Source organism: Euleptes europaea, chromosome 12, assembly GCF_029931775.1.
Source record: "Euleptes europaea isolate rEulEur1 chromosome 12, rEulEur1.hap1, whole genome shotgun sequence".
In the NCBI taxonomy this organism is placed as follows: Eukaryota; Metazoa; Chordata; class Lepidosauria; order Squamata; family Sphaerodactylidae; genus Euleptes; species Euleptes europaea.
In genome coordinates this window covers 32,321,367-32,346,188 of record NC_079323.1, presented here as the reverse complement: position 1 = coordinate 32,346,188, position 24,822 = coordinate 32,321,367, and the positions used below count along the sequence as shown (strand labels likewise).

At 44.3% G+C, this 24,822-nt stretch overlaps 1 protein-coding gene across 1 annotated transcript; it reads right to left on the bottom strand.

Annotated features, from left to right (window-relative positions):
- SLC19A2 (solute carrier family 19 member 2) lies at positions 1-23,578 on the bottom strand. The gene is made up of 6 exons (XM_056858395.1): positions 23,378-23,578; positions 16,113-16,721; positions 7,741-7,963; positions 5,505-5,697; positions 2,804-2,945; positions 1-160 (listed from the first exon to the last, which is right to left on the bottom strand). The coding sequence occupies exons 1-6, from the start codon at positions 23,576-23,578 to the stop codon at positions 32-34; spliced, it is 1,497 nt and encodes a 498-aa protein (XP_056714373.1). The 3' UTR covers positions 1-31.
- Positions 23,579-24,822: the final 1,244 nt, after the last annotated feature.

Sequence of the window (24,822 nt, the reverse complement as noted above, 5' to 3'; positions counted from 1 at the left end):
TCTGACACAGGTGCAAAGTCCATATTTGCTTCTAAGCAATGCTTGCCACAGCTTGATCACTCCTCTCTTCTTGTCTCCGGTAATTCTTGACAATACTGCACATACCGCTGATGAAGAACACTGCTGAGATGGCAGCAAAATAACCAGCATAGATCATAAACTGTAGCAGCAAAAAGTGGGCAGGGGGAGAGAATAATGGTAAATTGTTAAAAAAAATTGAAACTCTCAAAGGGCCTAGCATTAAGTAGGGTGAGGCAGCCTTCTTAATACTGAAGATTTTGGGTACCACTCAAAGGCAGCAAGTTCTCAATTATTTACACTGTAACAGGTGAAAGCATATTGGCAGCCTAAACTCCCGGACTGGACCTGGCAACCCGCTATGCAGGCACACGACTACTGTTCCAGCCGCGCGCCTGCCCCAAAAGCTACGGGACGGCCGCTGCGCGCCCCATTGAAACTGACCCGGCCACTCCTGCGAGCTCCGTGCAGCCAGCAGCTAAGAAACAGATGCAAGGGCAACCTCCAGCGAACCTGAGAGACTCCATGTTCCTGTGCAATCATTGTTCCAACCGCAGCCATGTCGTGGAAAGCAGACAGTCACATAGTCAATGCCAACACCCCCCTTTCCCATTGCAACATCCACAGCTTAATGGGCAATCAGCAGCAATCCTGATAGCAGCGATGAGTCATTTCTCCAGTTATGCAACAGCAATCCCCGGACGTTTGCAGAGAGTGCACCCATTGTTCCAGAACGTTAATCACTTCAGCAGAGATCTCCCGGTGCCTCCCGGGTTGCAAAAGCCATTGGAATCAGAATAGATTTCCAAATTCTCACTACCCCACCCCGGTAGCCGAAGATTAATCCTTTTGTCACCTGGGAACCTAGGAGGGGTAAACCCCCTCTCCCCACCCCCAGAAAAACAGTATATCTGGGGTGCCCCCAGCCCATTATGTTACCTTAGGTCTTTCCTGGCACCTTTGCCGTTACTCTGTTGGTTTGGGTTTTGCCCAGCCTGACCACGCTCCCTCCAGCCTTGCTGGCCAAGTGTACAGGAACCCCTTGCCCCCACCTTTGCTCTTAATTTCTTCTGTCTTAGTCTACGTGAACTTGAACAACACCTCTTCAAGAAGATAGATATCACCCCACCAACGATCTCTGCCACGTTCGCATCTGTGCTTGTACTCCTCTCTTTGATTTTCTTAGATTTCTCTGTATGTGTGTATGCAACACTGATTTGATTGAAAAAGACATAAACTCTTTTAATTTGGAATCTATTGCTTCTGTCTTTATTTAAAGGTCACAGTTACCGGCTCTGGTATACAAAGGTTGCGATACCACTATAAAAATAAATATTGTAATTTAACATCTTGCTTGCTAATTCCCCAAGTTAAAGAGCAATTTGGCTAACACAGGGGAGCACCATTTGGATTTTATACCTCAGACACCAAAGCATCTCCAACAGTCTCTGACCACACGTTATTAAGGCTGGATTTTTAGTTATGTTTGTGCTACGTTTAACCCAGGGGTGGGGAACGTCAGGCCCGGGGGCCGTTTAAGGCCCACAAAATCATTTGGTCTGGCCCTTCGTTGGTCCTGGCAGATCTCTAGCTCAGATGGATCTAAGACTGGTGAACTGCCCCCTCCCGCGGACATATTCCCTCTGTACTAAAAGAGGGCTGGGGGCAGAAGTGGCGACAATGGAGGGGTTAAAGGAGGCGGGGCCAGAATGCATGCGGTGGGGAGTTCTTAGCCAGTGTGTCTTCATTTCATCCCTGCAGGCAGAGGTAGCAGGAGAATCCGACCCCGACCATGCGGAGCAGGAGCAACTCCGGTGTGTGGCTGGACAGCTACACCTGGCTGGTGCAACAGACCATCCTGTGCCACCAGGTGGGCAAGTGCACCACTGGTTGGATGCCTGCCTGCTTGCCCGCGCCGGGGGTGGCATCTGGGGCAGCTGCCTGCTTGGGGCTTGGTCGGCTAATTTTTAAGTTGATAATTTTGCATGGCCCGCGAATGATGTTATAAATGTTCAAATGGCCCTTGGTGGAAAAAAGGTTCCCCACCCCTGGTTTAACCCATGATCCATGTTTAAACAGCACATTCATTAAACAAGCTCAAATATAAAAAAAATCTTTCAAGCCAAAGAGAAGCTTTGGTTTCATATAAAATGTATTCTGCAGTAAGTAGCACCTCTGTATTTGTTGCTTGCCCTGGCTAAGGAACAGCTCAGGGCCCTACCAGATATGATTGCTGGAGATCTTGCTGTTGGATCTACAATGTGCTTTTTTAATGTTAAAAGCAGCAGGGAGAGGGGGAAAGAAGAGATCCAGATTAGAGGGGTTGGAGCCTTACCCTCCCATGCCATTTCTCCCTTACGCATACACACAAACGCTGCTACTGGCCCCAAGTATCATACAGATACCTACTTGTTTCCCTTTGATAGGCAGTTTAAATCAGGGAAAGGATTACACTCCCCATCCCCACACCAAGGCCCCAACCCAGATTCCTCCCTCTCCGCTTTTTACATTTAAAAGATGTAAGAGAACGTGATCAGGTATCACCCTGGGTAATTTAGCAAAGAGCTGCTAAATACCTTTAAGCATTCCTACCATCCATGAGCAACATAGTTGGAGGAAAAACCTCTTCCCCCCTCTTCAAACCAAGGGAAAGGCATTATTAACGCCCCCTCCCCAGGCACTGTGTGGGACCAGAATGAGCTTCTTACTCCCAGCACTGAAACTGGCAGAAGTGTTTAGGAAAACTGCATCCTCCCTCCCAGTAAAGTTAAAGCACAAGCCTTACCTGTGTAAATATATGCAGCCCAAGCCCTTTTGAATCGACGACAATAAAGGTAAGCAGAGTTTGTAGCACCAGGGCGATGAAAGTATTGATACCAAACACCAGGGCATAGCGCTCTACAGTTAAATTTGTAGCAATCTGGAACCTTCACAGAAAAGGACAACAATAAACAGCTTGAGAAAACAAGAAAGGGTGAGACCCCAGAGTTCTGTTCAGAGTTAGCAGCACAGGTATACATCCAAATTATTTCCCAGATAATACAGGGCCAAACCAGACAGCAACGGCAGCAGTTCCAGGTTGCTTAAACAAGGAACAACCCCACTCACAGAAGAAAGAAGCATGTAGGAGCCTGAACTTTAACATCATAAAGGAAGTTGAGAGGGGAGCCTAATCCCACCATTCCCTGCTTGGTCCCTCCACAAAGCACCTCTCTCAACCAGGTCCCTGAGCACTGGAGCCCCAGCTGCAGAAAACTGCCTGTAGAGAGGGGCTGCAGACAGATAAATAAGGGCTCAGTTTCCTCATCTCTGTGTTGTTTTTGCTTTTAACATTGGCCACAACCCCCCTTTCGGCACGATTGGGTTAGCTCCACTGTAAACCCTCAGATCTGCTGCAGGGACATCTAGTTCGGCAGTTAAACATTTCTGTATGATTTTATCGTACAACCCACATATTACCTACACTGCTGACACTTCCCAGCCAAAGGGAAATTCAAGGCAGTTTTACTGGTTGCACTACCCCAGCTGAGTAACCTTGAGCGTGCCCTTGTGTGAATTTCCCTTTTCAGTCTGTAATATGGAAGTAGCGACCTATGTTGGAGTTGGAAGAATAAACTGATTGTGGAAATATTACCCACCCTGAGCATTCAGGATAAGTTGTATATGGCTTGTAAACAATGGAAGGAAAGGAGAAAACAAGAATACAGAACTACAAGGAGGAGGCAGGGGAACTAATCCGACTTGAGCATAACTGAGAAGAATCAAATCGTTATTTATCCTAATAAAATTCAGCAATGCGGCAACAGCTGCAACATATTACTGGGTAGCAGATGGGGTTGTGCAACAGCATAAAATTGCAAAACAAACATGCAGCCCAGTACATGTTAATTCCCAGTGGGCTCAACAAGACTCACTCCCAGTGAGCATGCTACAGACCGTGGCAATTGACTGACATGGGGACATGACCTCTAACAGCAAGGACATTGAGGCACTGGAACAAATGATCCAGGCAGAAAAACCTTCCCTGGAGGTTTACTGAGACCAGCTCAGTCTGGTGTACCGCAGATTTAATAACTTAGACAAGAGTTACTCAATTTGCTACTCAAATTTATAAGCAAAAAGCATTGGTTCCAATCTAACAGTTAAGTAAGTTGTCAATAGGCAAATAATAACAGCTGCGTGAGAATACTAGTGGGACCCACAGCAATCTAAAGATGAGAGCTGCCGGTACCTTTTGTCCTTTCTGTTCTTATATATGTGCACCTTCTGTGACCTTCTATGTTCCGTACTTCGCCTTTAGCTGCAAACCTGGACATTGCCCAAGACAGTCATATGCTTCTCTGAATAGCTATTGCATTACAGGGCAAGGTGAATGGTAGTACACAAGCTAACTGAGCTGCTTGTACGGCAGCCAGTATTTTCCCACCACACACTCTTTGTATTTTGCCCAAACAAGCAGGTTTGGAAGACAGATGACCTGCAGCTGATAACCCAAATAGCTTGTTTTCATCCTGAGACCTGCCACTGATTTATTAACTTCACCCTCAGAGCATGGTGGGAGCCACAGTGTATGGATATAAACAGTAGCTGCAAGTAGCAGAGTGGAAACACTTTCCCCCAACATTTGAACATATAAGGCACGGTGTTCTAGATCACGGCTTCTTAAACTTTTCCCATTCACAACCCCTTTTTCGCCTGAGAAATTTTTACGCCACCCCGGGTATATAGGTATATAATATAGGTATACAAATCAACCATTTACTGATAATAAATCATAAAGAAACCATTTACTGTTGCCATATTTTTTGCAACTCCCACATTCAGTGACCCCATATGGGTTAGCTCCACGATTGGGAAACCATATGGGTTAGCTCCACAGTTTAAGAAACTTTGTCCTCAATGATACTAGGCTTTTTTCTTTAAAAGATTCCTTGCATCATGCTGAAAATCAGGACTAAAGAGACACAAGCTCTCACTCAACCTTGCTTAGATTACAAAGTTCTGATTTCAGCCTGCATTCATCAGGTTCAGCTGTGCTCCAGCCAACCAGACACATACCTGAATGAGCCACTGTGGACCATCTACCTGATATTTATGAATCTAAGTATTCCTCATGATTGCCAGATCAGCAAGGAAAAGGAAGTGGCTTCCATCCAAAAGATTAAAAGGCAACACAGCTTTGTGCCAAACCTATATTAAACAAACATCCAGTATTTTAATTCAGTACTAAGTATTCTCATTTACTGGACCATGATAAAACATCAGTACTGGGTTTAGTTCAGTAAACTAAAATACTTTATTCAAAAACTAAGAGAATTATCTCATAATGGTTAATCCTAAAATCATCTTTCTTTCTTTTCTTCATTTTAACCTTCCCTATGCTAGCCTGTGGCTCTTTTACGGAAGCCTTTAGAGAACAGGCACAGGTCACATGCCCCTAAAGCCAATTGCACTGTAATTGTCAAAGTTTGTTTACAAGCACTTACGTTGCAATGGTGATGAGCAGCATATAGATAATCCGGAATATTACATAGGAAGCATAGCACACCCAGATGTTCCGGACTGTGTCCATGATATAAACAGAAGCTGCAATGAAGAGGGAGAACAGTGCTAAGGCTATCTCTCCCCAAGTAGCACAAGATGCTTTTATGTGGCCCACGATAAAGACAGCCACAGCTCCTACAAACACAAAAAAACAAAAAGGTTACTGTCTAAAAATTCTTCTATTCAAGCACATTTACTTTGGACACATTTTTAGAAGGCATCTGTTAACATCAAAGATCCGGACAATGAATATCATGGGTATTCTTCTTAAATATTCCATCAGCTATTTTGAGAATTTCTCAGAGTTCAGATGCAACCAAAAGAGGTATATAACCAGTGTTGTCACAAACTCTACATTAGTATTGCCAGGATAGGAATGGTACAGCTGCGAGGCACAGCAAGCTGAAAATACAATTTGGAGGGAAACCCTGTGAAACACTCCCTTTTTGCAGGCATAACTCAGTGCCTGCAAAAAAAGGGTGTTCCCGACCAAAAGGGCTTAGGGATCTGACATGTCAGCTCTGTCCTGGGAATGGCCCCTTTGACACCAGCAAGAGCCCTTGCGCCAACACTGGTGCCACTTTAGTCAGTGCAAATGGCACGAGCACCGGTGCGGAGGTCACACCGGCTCCTATCCCCTCCCCCCACCCCCCAGTTAGGATTGCGCGATTAATGTTAAGCATTTCACAAATTATTTTTTAATTATCTAAAATAAGTAAATAATCATCAGCCTGCATGATGGAATTTTTTTGCTCTCTCCATCCCATTTCACCATTTATATTAGTATCTGTAATAGCATGAATTCAGTTTTCAAGCAACATTCTTGACCAATTCTGTCCAACAGAGGTCATTTTAGATTACCCTCTGAAGTGGTAGTTAAACTGATTAAACACGAGTGGGAGAAAAATACTATTTGCAATTCAAAAAGTATTTGCTTTACAAACAAACTGCCACTACCACCCCACAATCCTGATACAGAAAATACATACTTATATGTATTAGCATAGGAGATTCATATCAACAATCTGCAAGAACTTTTTTTTACAGGAAGTCATTCCTTTGCATGTTTAAACTGAGGCTTTAAAAGTTGTCATTGTTGTTTCTGCAAAGTTGTCCTTTTGTGGAGAACTTGGCCAAAAGACTAAGACTGTATCAAGCCGCTAGCCAAATTCAACTGCAAGACCTGCCATTCAAATCAGACTGGTTTTTGCATTTTGCTCTCTAAAGTACCAGTGCCTGCCTAGAAAACCCCTTAAGATAGTGATGTGGAATCCAACTTGCAGAGTAGCTGAAGTTGTTTAGAAAGAATGACACATTTCTGCCACAAACCCTTCAGTCCTGAGGTGGGGAAAGTGGAACAAGAATCCCCATTATGCTCATATTTCCTCCCCTCCTGAAGCCTGGAAGGAGGACCATTTCCAATCAGGCAAATAGGGTGGGGCAGGGAGAGTTAAACGTGTCCCTTCCGCAACATGGCAGCTCCAATCCATTCCCCTCTATTACCACCCACCACAGTGCATTTTGCAGCTCAGTTATGCATCGGGGGATCTGAATACAGATTATGTGTTCCACATTGTTTGGCTCTTAGATGGCCTGCATAACAAGTCATCAAATCTGGGTGGTCTTTAAGGCTTTCATAGTTAGACAGCGCAAAGAGGACTTAACAGGATGTAAAGGGGTGGAAGGGGGAAAGGGGTGGTAAAAGGAAAAAAGGAAGAGAGAAAAAGATGTAGATGATTTCCCAGCCAATACATGAGGACAATTACCCAGTCCATGGCAGTGAGGTAAAAGGCTATATTAGCATAGCCATGTTCCACTTGGCATTACACTGGCCACATATTCACAGGTTTGGAAATGTCGAACATGCTGAAGCTGTTACTTCCTTAGATGACTTTTTCCAGGAGACGCCTGTAAACACTATTATCTCCAGCCTTGATTTCAAAACATATTACTAAATGGATAGCAGAGGCAACTGAGTCATCCTCATACATATTACAGGCAACTCACCCAACAGCACAGCGCTGTTTACACAAGATGGGGGTTCTCCCCTGCACTGGGGGTGGGGGGACGATGACCAGTAACAGCCCACATCAGCACCAATAGTAAGACATGGCTTAGCCCTGTGCACTACAGGCTTAACTCCATCTCTTAAAAAATGCTGGTGAAGCCCTAACTTACCCAAGAGTGTGGAAACAGCCTCCACGCCTCCATTATAGATCTCGGAGCTCTGAGAAGGCTGCACCAGTTCCCACAAGCCTTGAGTGTAGTTTATGACCTGTAGGTAGCCACACGTCGACAGAGCCCACCACACGGACCAACAGAGCAGAGGCTGTGAAGAGTAACATTGCAAGAAGTCTTTCCAGAGCTCTTTGATAACCTTGACGACGTCCACTTTTTGGCCCTGTGTAGATTGGGGGGAAAAACAACACAACAATTCAAGCAGTCTTTCTACCCTACTGTCGCTGGCACCCACAAGCCAATGCTAGTGCAAGACAACAAGCCTCCCATTCATTTGAGGACAACCACCACACTGCAAGTAGCCTGGTTCTCCCTTTAAAACAGCAAACCCCCAACACATGACGAGTGGAACCAAAGGCCAACTATTCACATGGCCACAGCCTTCCTATCATTATGAGCTGCACTATGCCTTTGGGGCATGGTTTGTCAGATCTAAAGATCATAAATCCAAACCACAATTAGGTGATGCCATCACAGTTCTTGTAAAACCCCATGGTGATTGATACGGTTATTTTGCTGTCCTCTTTGTGACTTCCCAACATCACATTATATTAAATTTCTGTCGGGGAGGGGTATTTGTCTTGCCTAGCTGCTATGAGGGACAGCCTTTATATAGTGAGGAGTGTGAGGAATCAGGGGTCTATCTAGCACAGATCACAGGGAGGGAGGTGGTGGCAGATAAGTTTGCCATCCCTGGAACCTGAAGGGTTCCAATGGATGGTATACAAAAGCCACAACTTGGAAAATCTGATGAATCTTTCGTCACTAGCCCATTCACACAGTATGATCTGGAGAGAACGTTTTTAAAAGTAGGTCACCAAACAATCGAAGGCGTTACCCCCTCTGAAAAAGCAAACCTTTGAGCCCAGAACAGCTTTGCTACAAGACAGTACACACTGGAAGCAACCCAAGTTAAATCTATACACCTCTTTGTATTGTCTACCCTACCAGTTAAGATTCTCTTCTCAAAGCCTGCTTTCTGTGCCCCCACCTGCACAGCTAAGGCAGCTGGCAACTAGAGACAGGGCTTTTCATTGATGGCTTCTCAAGGCTTGCCTGGCACCTACCTTACACACTTTAAGGCACCAGGCAATAAAACCACCTTACTCTGAGGGCACACACCACCGCCTCTCAGAAGAGCTGTCCCTAATGAAGGGTAGGTTCTGCCCTGGAACCCTTCAACCCTGCCTCCTTGCCACCCTTTCAGGCTCCAGGGATGGCAAACCTATTTGCTGCCACCTCCCTCCCTGTGATCTGTGCTAGGAAGATGTCTGATTCCTCACATTCCTTCTCACTATATTAAGGCTGTCCTCCATAGCAGCTAGGCAAGACAAATCCACACACACACACACACACACAGAAATTCAATATAATGTGATGTAGGGAACTCACAAAGAGAAGAAGAGAAGGAAGAGTTGGTTTTTATATGCCAACTTTCTCTACCACTTAAGGCAGAATCAAACCGGCTTACAATCTCCTTCCCTTCCCCACAACAGACACCCTGTGATGTGGGTGGGGCTGAGAGACCGTGACTGGCCCAAGGTCACCCAGCTGGCTCTGTGTGGAGGAGTGGGGAAACAAATCCAGTTCACCAGATTAGAGTCCTCCACGTGGCGTGGAGAATCAAACCCTGTTCTCCAGACAAAAGTCCACCGTACTTAACCACTACACCATGCTGCCTCACAGCAAAATATGAACACTGTCTCTAACCGTATCTATCACTATTCTAATACTTTCCTCCCTGGTCAGCCTCCAGCAACCAACTAAAAATCCAACAGTTGTTTTCCAACCTGGACTCTTTGGCAAAGGAATCTTTGGTCAGTTCTCACAATGGCGGGATGTGAGCAGTGGGGTGCCTCAGGGATCTGTGTTGGGACCAGTGCTTTTCAACCTGTTCATCAATGACCTGGAGTTGGGGTTAAACAGTGAAGTAGCCAAGTTTGCAGATGACACCAAATTATTTCGGGTGGTTAAAACAAAATCGGACTGTGAAGAGCTCCAGAAGGATCTCTGCATACTGGAAGAATGGGCATTAAAATGGCAAATGAGATTCAATGTAAGTGTAAAGTGATGCATATTGGGACAAAAAATCCCAACTTCACATATACACTGATGGGATCTGTGCTGGCAGCAACAAACCAAGAAAGGGATCTTCGGGTGGTAGTGGATAGCTCAATGAAGATGTCAACCCAGTGTGCGGCTGCTGTAAAAAAGGCAAATTCCATGCTGGCTATAATTAGACGAGGAATAGAGAACAAAACTGCTGATATCATACTGCCCTTGTACAAATCTATGGTGAGACCACACTTGGAATACTGTGTACAGTTCTGGTCACCACACCTAAAAAAGGATATTGCAGAGCTTGAGAAGGTGCAGAAAAGAGCAACCAAAATGATTAGGGGACTAGAGCAACTGTCCTATGGGGAGCGGTTAAGACGCTTAGGGCTGTTTAGCTTGGAAAGAAGGCGGCTGAGGGGAGACATGATAGAGGTCTATAAAATTATGCATGTTTGGAGAGAGTGGACAGGGAGAAGTTTTTCTCCCTCTCCCATAATACTATAACACAGGGTCATCTGCTAAAGCTGGAGGGTGAGAGATTCAAAACAGATAAAAGGAAGTATTTTTTCACACAATGCATAGTTAAATTGTGGAACTCCCTGCCCCAGGATGTGGTGATGGCTGCCAGCTTGGAGGGCTTTAAGAGGGGAGTGGACATATTCATGGAGGAGAGGGGTATTCATGGCTGTTAGTTAGAATGGATATTAGTCATGCTGCATATCTATTCTCTCTAGTATCAGAGGAGCATGTCTATTATTTTGGGTGCAGTGGAACTCAGCAGGATGGTGCTGCTGCACTCGTCTTGTTTGTGGCTTCCTAGAGGCACCTGGTTGGCCACTGTGTGAACAGACTGCTGGACTTGATGGGCCTTGGTCTGATCCAGCAGGGCCTTTCTTATGTTTTTAATCTTCACCACACAGGCCAAAGCATTTCTCTTTACCAAGACTTTTAATTAAGGGGATCCATCTTTTTTTTTTAAGCTGTTTTACAGTCCGCTCCATGCATGAAGCCTGTTGTATCAGCTGTTTTATGAGGTCTGTTTTATGAGGTCTTTATCAATATCATTTCAGACGGCTGGCTTTGATTGCTGCTTGGCATGTTTTTATCAGCCTGTTTTATGGCTTTATCTTTTATTCACTTGTTGGTATTTTATTGTTTTAAGAGAGCCAGCGTGGTAGTGGTTAAGGTGTCAGACTAGGTTCTGTGAGACCCAGGTTCAAATCCTCACGCTGCCATGGAAACTTGCTGGGTGACCTTGGGCTAGTCACACACTCTCAGCCTGGCAAGTATTTGGATGGGAGACCTCCAAGGAATACAACAGGTGTGATGCATGGTGCAGTGGTTAAGAGCGGAAGACTCCGATCTGGAGAACCAGGTTCGATTCCCCACTCCTCCACATGAAGCCGGCTGGGTAACCTTGGGCCAGTAGAAGAAGAAGAGTTGGTTTTTATATGCCGACTTTCTTTGCCACTTAAGGCAGAATCAAACCGGCTTACAATCGCCTTCCCTTCCCCTCCCCACAACAGACACCCTGTGAGGTAGGTGGGGATGAGAGAGTTTGACTAGCCCAAGGTCACCCAGCTGGCTTCATGTGGAGGAGCAGGGAAACAAATCCAGTTCTCCAGATCAGAGTCCACCGCTCCACAATTCTCCAGAACTCTCTCAGCCCACATGGAGGCAGGCAATGGCAGACCACCAACCAATGGTGGTCTCTTGCCTTGAAAACCCTACATTTTTTTAAAGGTAGATGCATTGGTACTGTGCTTGCTTCACCGTTTTTTCTGGCACAGTTCCAACTAACACAAAAAAGCATTAGTGTTTCAAGATTTGAACTGCAGATATGGCGAGAACCATGCCTTCCAGCCAGAAACAATTTAACATTAAGCAAAACTTCTCTGTAACTTGGAAGCTTGCAACTGATGCTGTGATTGGCCTGAGCCTGTGTGAACAGCGAGAGAAGGAACTGCTTCTAGCAGCTACAATTTAGCCAACATAGTTACGCAAAGATGCAATTATCTCCACTGTATTGCAAGGCAAAGTTAGACGTGTCTAATTAAAAAAGAAAAATCCCCAGAGGAAGATTTTCAAAATGCATCAAGAATTTTACAACTGACTTAAAAGTGAGGGGGAAACTTCACATTACATTTTGCGGGGAGGGTTCAGCTTCATCTTCTGCAGTAATCACAGATTGCTTGTTTTTTACCACTGACACTCTTAACATAAAGGAATTACTAATATCTTTGCCTGTGTGGACATTCATACAGCAAAGTTAACGGGGACTTGGAAATAAAACAAATTTGGATAAGAGAAATAAGTGGTCATATCCTTGCTCTTTGCCATCATCACAATCAGGTGGATACAGCCAGCCACACGTTCTCTGTGAATTACCGGTAGTTCCTGTCTGTAAGCAGAAGCGCACAAAGGAGCCTTCAACTGAAGCAGACCAGTGGTCTAGCAAGGTCAATGCAGTCTACAATGAGTGGTAGTAGGTCTCTGGGGACTCACATAAAGGTCTTTCACATCACCAATTCATTTTAACTGGAGATATCAGGGACAGAACCTGGGAACGTCTGTATGCAAAGCAGATGCTCTACCACTGAGCCAGGGCCCCACCTCGAACAGCCAGCCGCTATGACTTCAATCAAAGTTAAGATTTGACTACTCTTTATATATTTAGTGCTACAAGAATTATTAAGGTATGGGGAGAGTTTTTTATGACAGGTTTTAGGTGCAGCAAGTTTTGTTTGTTTTGGGGGGCCGTCAAGTTGCAGCTGGCTTATGACGACCCCAGAGCAGCTGGCTTATGGTGATCCCATAGGGTTTTCAAGGCAAGAGACATTCAGAGGTTTGCCATTGCCTGCCTCTGCATAACAGCCCTAGGCTTCCTTGGTGGCCTCCCATACAAGTACTAACCAAGACTGGCCCTGATTATCTTCCAAGATCTGATGACATCAGGCTATCCTGGGCTATCCAGGTCAGGGCACAGCAACATACACATCCCTTTAACCAGTAAAGGAGGCCCAACAAAGAAGGGAAAATATTTGCCTACTTGGAGCAAGGACAATGCCAATCCATAAAAAGAACTTCCCTCAATTCATAATGTGCCATGTAGTTCTATCACACTCAGTATGTGATCCCTGATTGGCTAGAGTCACTATTCCATGGAACTTTTTTTAAAAGTGATGCCAAAGTAGCAATCAGTTGGAAATGAAATAGGCAAACAAGGGGCAGGGTAGTTCAGTGATCATTTTGCTATACTCAGATTGATACAGGTACATATTTAGTGCAGTGCTCATGCCAATGTTCTTCTTAATATCCAACCAAAGAGAGGATGTAAGTGACTAAGGTAAGTTATCCATTTCCTGAAGATTCTGAAATCCTCATCCAAAAGGTATGAAAATGAATATGCACCTAGTAAACAACTGATTAAAAACAAGAGGCACTGGCAGAGCCTATCAACTTTAATTACTGTCTCAAAGCTATTAGCCCAAATTATCAGAGCACACCTAGCAACAACTGTTCTTAACATTAAACATAACATGCTGCGGCACATATCATTATTCTCGCAGACTTTCTCAAGATAGGACCAAATGCCATGGATTTGGTTATAATCCACACAGAAAATAATGCTGGTTAATGCCCTCCACAAAGAGACAATGGTTCCAAAACTTCACTTATTAAAAGCTGCCTGTGAGACCTATATCTCCTTGAAGCTCCCTCGGAGCAGACCTGTCATATCTCGCTGCCTGAACAGCTAGAGTGGTGGGTATAGCATTTTATTTCAAAAAAGGTCAAATTGGGTCACAGTTCAGAACATTGCACTTAAACAGCACCTTGCAACCTTTGGCTGAAAGCGGCTTCAAATCAGCACTGCAAAGTTGTGCAATACGGCGAAAGCCAGTTTCCTCAAGAGGAGACAAACACAACTCTACATTTATTGTCTAGAAACTAGATCTACTGAATTGAAGGGCAAAGGCAGGGTTAGAGAAATAGCTAGCAAGCAACATGAACAGATTTGCTATAGCAATGGCACCGAGTGCCAAACCCAAAGATGAATAAGAATCAGTGAAACCCCTCTGACACCAGCCATTTGTCTAATGCCTTTTATGAACAGATGCCTTTTCATTATTTTCAGGTAATCACTTTGCACCAATAATTTCAATTATGTCATGTATATAAGTGAAAGCCCAAGAGCCTCTTGGCCGCATTGTAGCATGACCAAGAGATGTAACAGAACAGTGCAAAACAAAGAGCTGGGTAGAATTCTCAACACTAGCCTGCTCCTGTGTCTCCCCCCCCCCCCAAAAAAACGCTTTGTTTTCCTGGCTCAACCATAAGCCTCAACAATTGTCCCATCAGAAAAAGGGATACAGAGGACAGATGCAACGGCCCTTTCACCTTTGCTCTCCTAGTAGAGGTAGCAGTCACAAAATTTTCAAAGGAAAGAAGCATCCTCCTTTTTCTGCCTTTCACACTTCATCCAAATTTTGCATCAAGCATCAATTTTGCATCATAAACAAGGCAAGCCTCACTGAGAAAGGGCTACAGTCAAAGGGCACCAGCACTACCTCCAGGCAGTACAACTGCCTAGGAAGGCCCCAGAGACATTACTAAATGCCACTGGACTTTTACATTTCTAACTGGTCAAGATTTAGGTAATTTCCACACAGGGGTGGGATTTCATAATTTCGCCGTTGCTGGATCAGATGCAAATAAAGGGCAGCAGCAACAGGGTCTCCACCTCACAGGGTTGTTGTGAGGATCAAATGGAGCAGAGGAGAATGATATAAGCTGCTTTAGATCCTCGTTGAGAAGAAAGGTGGGATATAAATAAAGTGAATAAATAACTAATGATACTCTAGTCTAGTGGATATTTAAAAAGCCCCCTGGTGACGAGGGGAGAATATGGCTGCCACAGGGACGGGGAAATAGCTACCATGGGGACCAGAAAACCCACCCACACAGCAGCCATCCAGGCTTTACCTTTCCCAAAAGGGCAGAAAACCCATTCAGAAGACCTCTTAGTTGAGCAGATAGTCACTTCATCACAAAACTATCAGTTCTAAGTAAAGTGGAACTTTCAAAACTGTCTTCTCACAGGAAGATGCGACTACAACTTCCCTGACTACATAACTCACTGGCAACTCTGAGGAAGTCTTATCCATCATGAGGATGTTCTAATACCACCCCACTCCTAAATCCATCTCCTGTGCTTTAACTGAATTCTTAAAACAAAGCAGAAACAGAAATAAAATTTCCCACAGCACTGTCAGGGACTGAGTAGGCTTTTATGCAGCATTGACAGAACAGCCAATGTGGAGGAACCAGCTCCCACAGATCTGGTGTCTGAGAAAGCACCAGCGGGCAAATGGGAAAAAAACACACAAGATGACATAAGAAAAGCAGACAGACAAGTGGAGGAAGGGAAGCAACATGTGCTTAAGCAAGACTAGACTAGCAGCTGTAATGCAATTCAGATGCCCACAGAAAGATCGAGGAACAAGATGCTTCTGTCTGCATACAATGGTTCACTAGAAAAGGACTCCTGTGCAACTGTGTTTGACGCAGTGACATTAATTCTTTGGAATGTTAAACAGCTTTTAGCTGCAGCCTAACCAAAAAAAAAACCCCTTTAAAACAAAAGAGAACCTTTTTAGCCAAAGAGCAGACTTCCAAGTTATTACTGATTCTGCTTTCACCAAAAAGTTCCTTCTGTGCTGAAATACTCGTTGCAGGGTTCTTTACGTCTTGCAATCTCCTCCAAGAACATCTGCAAGCAACAGGATCTGCCTTTTTCTTTTTTGTGCTTCAGCCTTCACTGACTCACGTCTCCAGGCCACACTCCACATCGTTGCCCTCTCTGCTCAACGGCATGTCATTTCTAGCCCCACCACCAACTGCAAAGGGTGCCTGCCGTCTCCTATTCTAAGATGACCAGTGCCATTTGCGACAGCCCTCACATTCCCAGTTACAATTACTTTTCTTAATGAGTTGGAGGTTTGCAGTGCCTTAATCAGTATAACCGGTTTGCTTGTATCTTAAAAGGTACTTGCTTCAACTGGCAACAGGAGCTCACCAACACAAGGATATCATTGAAGCAACCAGATACCTGAGAAGCTAAAAATCAGCCAGCTGCCCTGGGGCATAAGCAGAAAGGCATAGAAGGCTGCTAATATCAATTAAGCAGGCCGCTGGTTCGCTGGAGATGACAAGCGTTGTAGCTTCCATTTCCCCAAAACAGCAGTGCTCCTTACCTGCTGCTCTGTAGGATGCTCTTCTACATTTAGGGGAACCTTCGATTCAACATCGTCCCACCCAGGAACCCTCTTTAAGGCAGGATCATCCTGGAAGACTGCTCCATTTTTACAATCTACAATCTTCGTTTCCTTACTGACCTGGGTGCTTGAGAGGTGGTGAAAGAAAAGGCTTTTCTGCGGCATGGGCAGAAACCAAGCCATGGCAAAGGCAACAGACACGGAGGTGAGAGACACCACATTCAAACTGAACAGAGACCAGCCAGCAACAGACACGAGGACTTGTCCTGAGATAGAGCCCACCGTGTAACCTACAAGGGCAGCGCTTCGACAGTAGCTGGTGACCTTCTGGTACAAGGCCAGGTCCACAATGCTATAGATGTAGGAATAATAGGCGATCTCTGTTGCAGTCACCACTCCGTAGAAGAATTCCAAGAACTGAATAGCCAGCAGTCCTTTGGCATAGAGCAGCATAAACCATGTCACTATGAGGCTGAGTCCTTGCAGGAGGATTACAGGCTTGTATCTGAGATAGTCTGTTGCCAGGAAGACTGGGAATAGCAGCACCAAATAAGAGTAAGTCCATACTGGATAAATCTCATTGAAGACCTGAAAGAGAAAAAGGAGTTATGACTGCTCTCCATCCAAAACTAATATTTTAAAAACAGAAGTTCTCTCTCACACACACACTTTGTTTTAAACAAATATTTGGCTAACACCATTTGTATATGTTGCACTGTCAGAATTAATGAAGGTCCTTAGGTCTTTATATAGGCCAAACTAGACATGACAGCAGCTATGGGGCCAATTCATGACCACCAGCACCATTTTAGAGAATGTACTAATTTAAAAATGCCATGACTAGAAAGCAATCCTGATCAGGCCCACAGCACTGTGACCACAGGTGATCTTGTTCCCCCACACACCCATACACCCCTTTTAAAATGCTGAAACAGCTCCTGGGACTATTTCAGCATTTAAAAATGAGCAGGGGGGAAGCAAGATTGCCTCGCTGCAATTTTTAAATGGCTAAATTCTGTTCTAAAATGTCATTGGTTGCCACAGGTTGGCCCCGTGGCCGCTATCAGATCTAGCTTGGCCCTAAAAATAATTTCATGTGCAAGGAGATAGTTCAGCTATCATCCCTAGTTTTAATGGTGTAAGAATAGACTTAGGGATAGAGTAGATGAAAAGAGGCCCTGACCTGGATGGCCCAGGCTAGCCTGACGTTGTCAGATCTCAGAAGCTAAGCAGGGTCAGCCCTGGTTAGTATTTGGATGGGAGACCACCAAGGAATACCAGGGTTGCTGTGCAGAGGAAGGCACTTGCAAACCACCTCTGTTAGTCTCTTGCCATGAAAACCCCCCAAAAGGGGTAGCCATAAGTAGGCTGCGACTTGATGGCAGTTTACACACAGAGAGATGAAAACAGAAGGGTGGTAAAGCTCAGATGTGGAGGACATAGAAGACATGAACTATCATTCATCTTACACTAGGGTATTGGTTTTTTTAACCGAGACTAGAAAGCAAGCATACAAGTCCTAAAACAGTAAGATTTAAAATTATGGAATCACTCACATGTGATTAGAACAAAACATTCACCACAGATGAGTGTTTTAATTTTTATTCTTCCTAGACCTTTGCATAATTGGATGAACAAGAAAGTATGCGAAGACAAGCAGTGAGCAACAGGGAGAAAAACTGGTAGGACTGGGTTGTCAAAGTCTTATCACAAAATCTTGCTGCTATCTGTAGCAGCCATCATTTGCTGTATTTCATCAATGCAGTGAACTGTTTAATATCAGAACAGAATGTTTATCTATTTCATTATCAATACCTATGAATAACAGTAACTATCCATTTAAAAAATTTCTAGAGCCAGGATTAGCCTGAGAATTATTTTCAACTTCTACTTCATGATCTCTAGGTAAGTTTCTCTGAGATACAGCTCTTTTCCCTTGCATCTTCCTCCCCACAATGTTATTATTTGATTCCTGAAAGTACTACACAGAATTTCTTCAACCCAGTTAGAAATATTTAGAATCAAAACATGCAGAACGTTGTGCCAGAATTACCCTGAAAGGACCCTGCAGACTCCTAAACCAATCCTCCAATTTCCTAAAGTTTAAAAAACAATCATACACCTTTTCAACCAGTTAGTTTTCTCACTAACCTCAACCCCTCACATACAAAAAGAATGTTTATTTAATTATATTATGCAAACTAAAATATGAAACAATGTGGCAACTATGTAAATTGCCCAGTTTCATAGTCTGAGATATTATTCATACAGCAGTCAGACCTCATCTTAAAGTACTGGATCTTAAGGAGATAAGAAATATCTGTGATGGCTCTTTCACACCTTATGACATTGTGTTCTATTGCAATCGAGAAGGGATGAACATATTGTCCAGGACTGTTGAATTCAAATAGCTGGAAGACCCAATTTCCCATTAAACAGAAGGGACCGACCCCATTTTATCACCCCCCCAAAAGATCAGTTACATTTGAATTCACACCATCACTACGTCAACACAGTGTGCAGCACCTCCCATACTGGTACATCTTCTAATTTTGTACATCTTCCTCCCATACATCTTCTAATGTGCAGCCTGATCCTATTTTTGTTTACATGGAAGAAAATCCACGTATTACAGTGGGACTTACTCTAAAGCAGGGTCCCCCAACGCGGTGCCCACCAAGTGCTTTAAAAAAATGGGTGGGGCACAAATGGGGTTCCTGCCCACTTGGCCTTGGAAATCTGATTGGCTGTGGGAATTAAAGTCACCACAGTCCTGTTATTCTCACTTTTTCCCAGTATATTTTTTTTAATTAGTCCTCGTAACTCCGGCACTTGGGCTTCCTTTGTGTGTGTGGGGGGGGGTTGGCCTCCACCTTCCATGGCACCCATTTTGTGGCTGCACCCAATTCCAACGGCACCCACAAGCTCAAAAAGATTGGGGACCCTTGCTCTAAAAGTATGTATACACATGCCAACAAACATACACATAATGGAAGGAAGGGGGGAGATAGACTGGTACAAAGATCATGTGGTTTCTTGCTCTCAAAATGGTTAATAATTACAGCCAAATTCTAACGGGGGGGGGTGCAAACTGGCTTAGGAGCCAGCGTGACTCCAGCACCAGCGTAACACCACTTGTGCCAGCTAAATGGGCACTAATGCTGGCATGGGGCCACTTATGCCAGCTCCAGGGAGCAGTGTGGCAGCGTGAGCTGTGGGCTCCGGTGCAATCTTGCCAGCTGCGTCTTCCCGGAACAAGGGCTCGCGCCAGCTTCAAAGGGGGCATTCCTGGGGGCAGAGCTGACTTTAGTCAGCTCCCAAAGCCCTTTCAGTCCAGGAACGCCGCTTTAGCCATCCCCGGGCATTTCTTCACCTCCACCACCCTTAAGATTATGCCGTTAGTTTGTTAAGATACCACAGAAGAAGAGTTGGTTTTTATATGCTGACTTTCTCTACCACTTAAGGGAGAAGCAAACCAGCTTACGATCACCTTCCCTTCCCCTCAACAGACACCCTGTGAGGTGGGTGGGACCGAGAGCTGTGACTAGCCCAAGGTCACCCAGCTGGCTTCATGTGTAGGAGTGGGGAAACAAACCCAGTTCACCAGATTAGCCTCCACCACTCATGTGGAGGAGTGGGGAATCAAAACCTGGTTCTCCAGATCAGAGTCCACCGCTCCAAACCACCGCTCTTAACCACTACACCACAGGCCACATACAAGACCCCAAAGGGCTTGATAATGCCCCAGAGCCTTATTTTGACACCACAGATTTCTTTAAACTACCCTCCGAGTCCCTTCATCACTGATCCCAAAGCGTTCCCATGATACAAACACATGCCCCAGGAAATGTCATTCTTTGAATCAGGTTGTGACTAGCAGAACCTATTGCAAAATCCTGAAACAGTCATACTGAGAATTAAAAAAAAAAAGTTGCAACTGAGAAACTAAGAATGTTTACAAACTATTTTGAAACTCCATGGAATTGTTGCAGTGGGTTTGGGCTATAACAGTCACAGGCTCAAATCCCTATACGTCATTGTCTCACAAAGAGATAAATGAGACTGGCCAGCAGTGTTGTAAAGAAGTGTTCTGTTCACTCTAAAGTGCATTACTAACACCCTAAGTTAATATCAGTCACTATATATCACATCATGTTTATGTACTAGAGCTTAACTTATTATGTAAATAAAAAATTAATCACGCCACTTTTCCTCCAACTAAATAAATACATAAATCTCCTTTAAATAAATAAATAAATAAACACACATGTTCTCTCTCTAGTAGGGATCCTAAGCAGTTTACAACACTGTTTTTCCTCCTCCATTTTACCCTCACAACAACAATCCTGTAAGGTAGGTTAGGCCAAGGGAGAAGGGGGTTGGACCAAGGTCACCCAGAGACAACAACAATCCTGTAAGGTAGGTTAGGCCAAGGGAGAAGGGGGTTGGACCAAGGTCACCCAGAGAGCTCCCACAGCAGAGTGGGGATTTGAACCACGAATTCCCAGATCATAGCCCAACACTTTAAGTACTACACCACACTGGAGCTCAGGGCAACATACGGGGAGCCTGCCTCCATTTCATCCTCCCAACCTGACAGCTTAGCTCAAGGGAACTTCACAGTCATGCAGGAGTTTGAATCCAGATTTCTCTTGTCCAAGACTCTATCCATTGTCTAACACTATATTCCTTATAATTATTACGATTACAGTACATTGACTCTCTAAAAGGATAAAATAGCAGTGTTCAACAAGTTCCGATGCAGGATACCTTATAAATCAAAAGCTTCCTGGGCAGGTGTCCGTTCAATATTCTTCTGGAAGCCTTCTAAGCAATAGAAGCCAGAACTTTTTGAGGCAGCTCAAATCCTCATTCTATCACTAACATAGAAAGATCTTGCTAATATTTAGATCAGACTGTACCAATCCCAAAATACAATGCAATACCATCCCAATCAAGTTGTCAACTTAAAAGAGGGCTCATGTGCCTTTTAGTAGCTTTTTGTGGTAATTCACAGAGCCAAGATAAATCTCAGGCCTCAATTCCTAGATCAAGAAACACTGGGATTCAAGATTTCCCAGAAGTTATTCCCTCAAATTCGGGGGACTGAATTCCCCCAATGTGCAAGTATAGCTCACAAAGGAGCCATGCGGGAGAGGCAAAGAAACCAATCTCAATCAAAGTCAAAGTGATAAGCAACAGCAACATCCCCACACGCTATTTTCCCAACAAAAATGACTTTTCCCAAGCTGCTAATAGAGCCACTCAGTAAAGAATTACAGGCGCCCATAATCTTCCTATCTTTTTCCCAGTCAGGTTTAAGTAGCTGAAGGAAGGTGGGACAGGGGGAAGCATGGCTTCCCTCTGTAAACCACCACCGCTCCAGCACTGAAGCCCACCCATAGGTACTTTTTCACCTTTAAATTCACATTACACGTGGCTTGGCCCTTCAAGAATCCCTCTTGTGATACATTTTAAGGCAGGTGTAAACTGCAGACTCGGGACGGAAACATATTTTGCTCAAACCCCCTTTTCAAACAAGCCTTGTTGTTGCTGGGTTTTGTTTGTTTGTATTTTAACTAAACAACCTGATGAAGATTTCCAGGGAAATCTCGAGTTTGGTCATTACTTAGTGACACTTTAGCGAGCCCTGGGAGGATGACACTTCCATCCCCACTGGGGTACTAAAGCAGCTTCCTCTATCCTACCTGACTTGAACACATGAAGCTGCCTTATACTGAATCAGACCCTTGGTCCATCAAAGTCAGTATTGTCTACTCAGGCTGGTCCGATGGTAGTGGCACTTATAATTAATTGATCACAGTCAGCTACAGGTTTCTTTGTTCTTTCTCCACTCCCACTGCTTCACTTGACTAGTCTTCAAATAAAAATAATAATACAAATAATAATAAAAAAAGTATTGTCTACTCAGACTGGCAGTGGCTCTCCAGGGTCTCACTTACTTTTAGGGGACTGGCTCCTTTCCAATGATTGGGGGGGGGAGGGAGGACATTTGGCACATGTTCAGAGGCACTCTCTTCCGTCATTGCTACTTCTCACATTCAAGGCTCGAGTCCTTTCCACCAAGCACCGAAGCCACCAATGGTAAGGCAAGTCTAACTGTTACCGCACTTGTATTCCCAGTGATGTATTAAGAGTTTGAAAATGTTATAAAAAATACTGTTCGCACTTATGTATTCCCACCGATGTATTAAGAGTTTGAAAACGTTATAAAAAATACTGTTCGCACTTTGTTTGGCCCCTTTAGCTGTGAAGACGTCTTCCAACCATTTATAAGCCATGGTATCCAAAAACCCTTTTAAAGCATGATGGTTTTAAGTATAATACCAGATTCTGTAGTGACTCATAGATCATTTTTGATACATGCCACTATTGCTGCAAGACTGGTCTATGCAATTAAATGGAAAACATCTGAAATACCAGATAAGACCGCTTGGATAGATAAAATGATGGAACTGGCTGAAATGGCAAAACTTTCCGCATTAATAAATCAAAAAGAAAATGCTGAATTTGTGGGAGAATGGGAGGCATGGACAACATACTGTGTAAATGAACTTAATTTGGGAAACATTAGGGGATACGTTTTGATCTAATTAAAAGTATTTGAAGTAATTAAGATACTAACGTTAAAGAGTAGAGTTTAAGATAATGATAAAAGGTGGTTTTATTTTTTTTATAATTATTTTTATTGAATTTTAATAATAAATGGGATACAGAAGGAAGGAGGGGCAGGGAATAGAAAAAGAAAAAAGTATAAACATATATATACACACACATATACATACATACATATATATATACATACACATACATATATATATATATACACACACACACACACATATATATATACACACACACACATATATATACATATATATAAAGGTGGTTTTATTATAATGAATTAGACATTAAATACAAAGAGAGAAATAAGAATATCAAATGGACAGAGGGGGGGAGAGGGGAAGTCAACTATATATATTTGTTTAATGATAAGATAGAAATTGTTTATAGTATACACTATACGAATGGAATGATATAATAGAATGTGAACTAGTTTGAAAAATAATTTTAAAAAAAACCTTTTAAAGCGGTGTTTTTGGACAACTTTTTCAAACTCTTAATACATCGCTGGGAATGCAAAGTGCGGCCACCCCCGAAGCGAGCCTCTTTCCCACGTGCTGTCAGACAACGGGGGGGGGGGGAGGAGGACCCAGCCTTACCTGCGTCTCGGTGAGGTTCTTGTCCGGGCCCAGCAGGTAAGGGGTCAGGAAGGGCTCCGAAGGACGCAGGTTGGCGAAGAAGCCGTAGAAGCACAGCACGGCGGTGGGCAGCGCCCAGCAGCAGCCGCGAGGGGCCAGCCCCAAGCCGCGAGGCGGCAACGCCCGGGACCGGAGCCCGCCCGCAGCGCCCTGCGCTTCCATCCGCCGAACCCCGCCAGGGGGCGTCCGCTCGCCTGATGCCCCGGCTGCTCCCCGCAGAGCCGCGAGACGCGCCACCCCAGCGCGGCTGCCCACGCGCCCAGAGGCACCCCGACCTCCCCGGCAGGAGTGACGCGTGCAAAGCGGCCTTCTCGCCCCATTGGCCGAGCGAGGACCAACCCAGTTCCGGCCTGGGAAGAAAGACCATTCAGGGAAAAACACAAATGTGGCGCACCGCCGTCGTTTGGCCAATAGGTGGCGCCAGAACCGCGAAAGCGCCGTTTGATTGAGCGCGAGGCGGGGATGCGTGCACCCTTTGGATTGCAGGGGTGGGAGAGGCCAGCCGATTGGCCCCGAAAGAGGAGTGGTCCCTCTTGCCCCCTTTTGGCTCCCTTGCCTATCAGAAACGGCTGAATTACAGTTACTATTCAAACTAAAGACAATGCATTTACCTGGGCTGAGTAAAGACCTTGCATTCATGGCTCATGACCAATGCTGATTTCTTTATGACCTTAAAGATCTTGCATTCACGGCTCATGACCAGTACTGATTTCTTTATGACCTTGAAGACCTTGCATTCACGGCTCATGACCAATGCTGATTTCTCCACGCCCATCTCTCCCCTGCACATCACAGACTCTTTTTTAAAAAAATATTTTTTTTATTCTCTCATTTTAATATATCAACATAAAATCATAGTATCCAATATTAACAAAAACTAATAATGCTAAAAATCTATAATATTACTACATTATTGTCGAAGGCTTTCACGGCCAGAGTTCATTGGTTCTTGTAGGTTATCCGGGCTGTGTAACCGTGGTCTTGGTATTTTCTTTCCTGACGTTTCACCAGCAGCTGTGGCAGGCATCTCTGAAGATGCAGCTGTGGCAGGCATCTCTGAAGATGCAGCTGTGGCAGGCATCTCTGAAGATGCCTGCCACAGCTGCTGGCGAAACGTCAGGAAAGAAAATACCAAGACCACGGTTACACAGCCCGGATAACCTACAAGAACCAATATTACTACATTATTTGCAAGTTGACTCCCCCCCCCCCCATCCTCTTCTATCTTAAAATAAATTGTATAAACTTTTGCTAACAGAGCTAACCCCAATACTATTTTAATTAACATATTCTTATCCTATCTAACAAATCAACATCTAATATAAAATTAATAGAAAGTGTAAATATGGGATTAGATCAAATAATATCCATGGTCCCATTAAAAAATTAAGTTAACATCACAGACG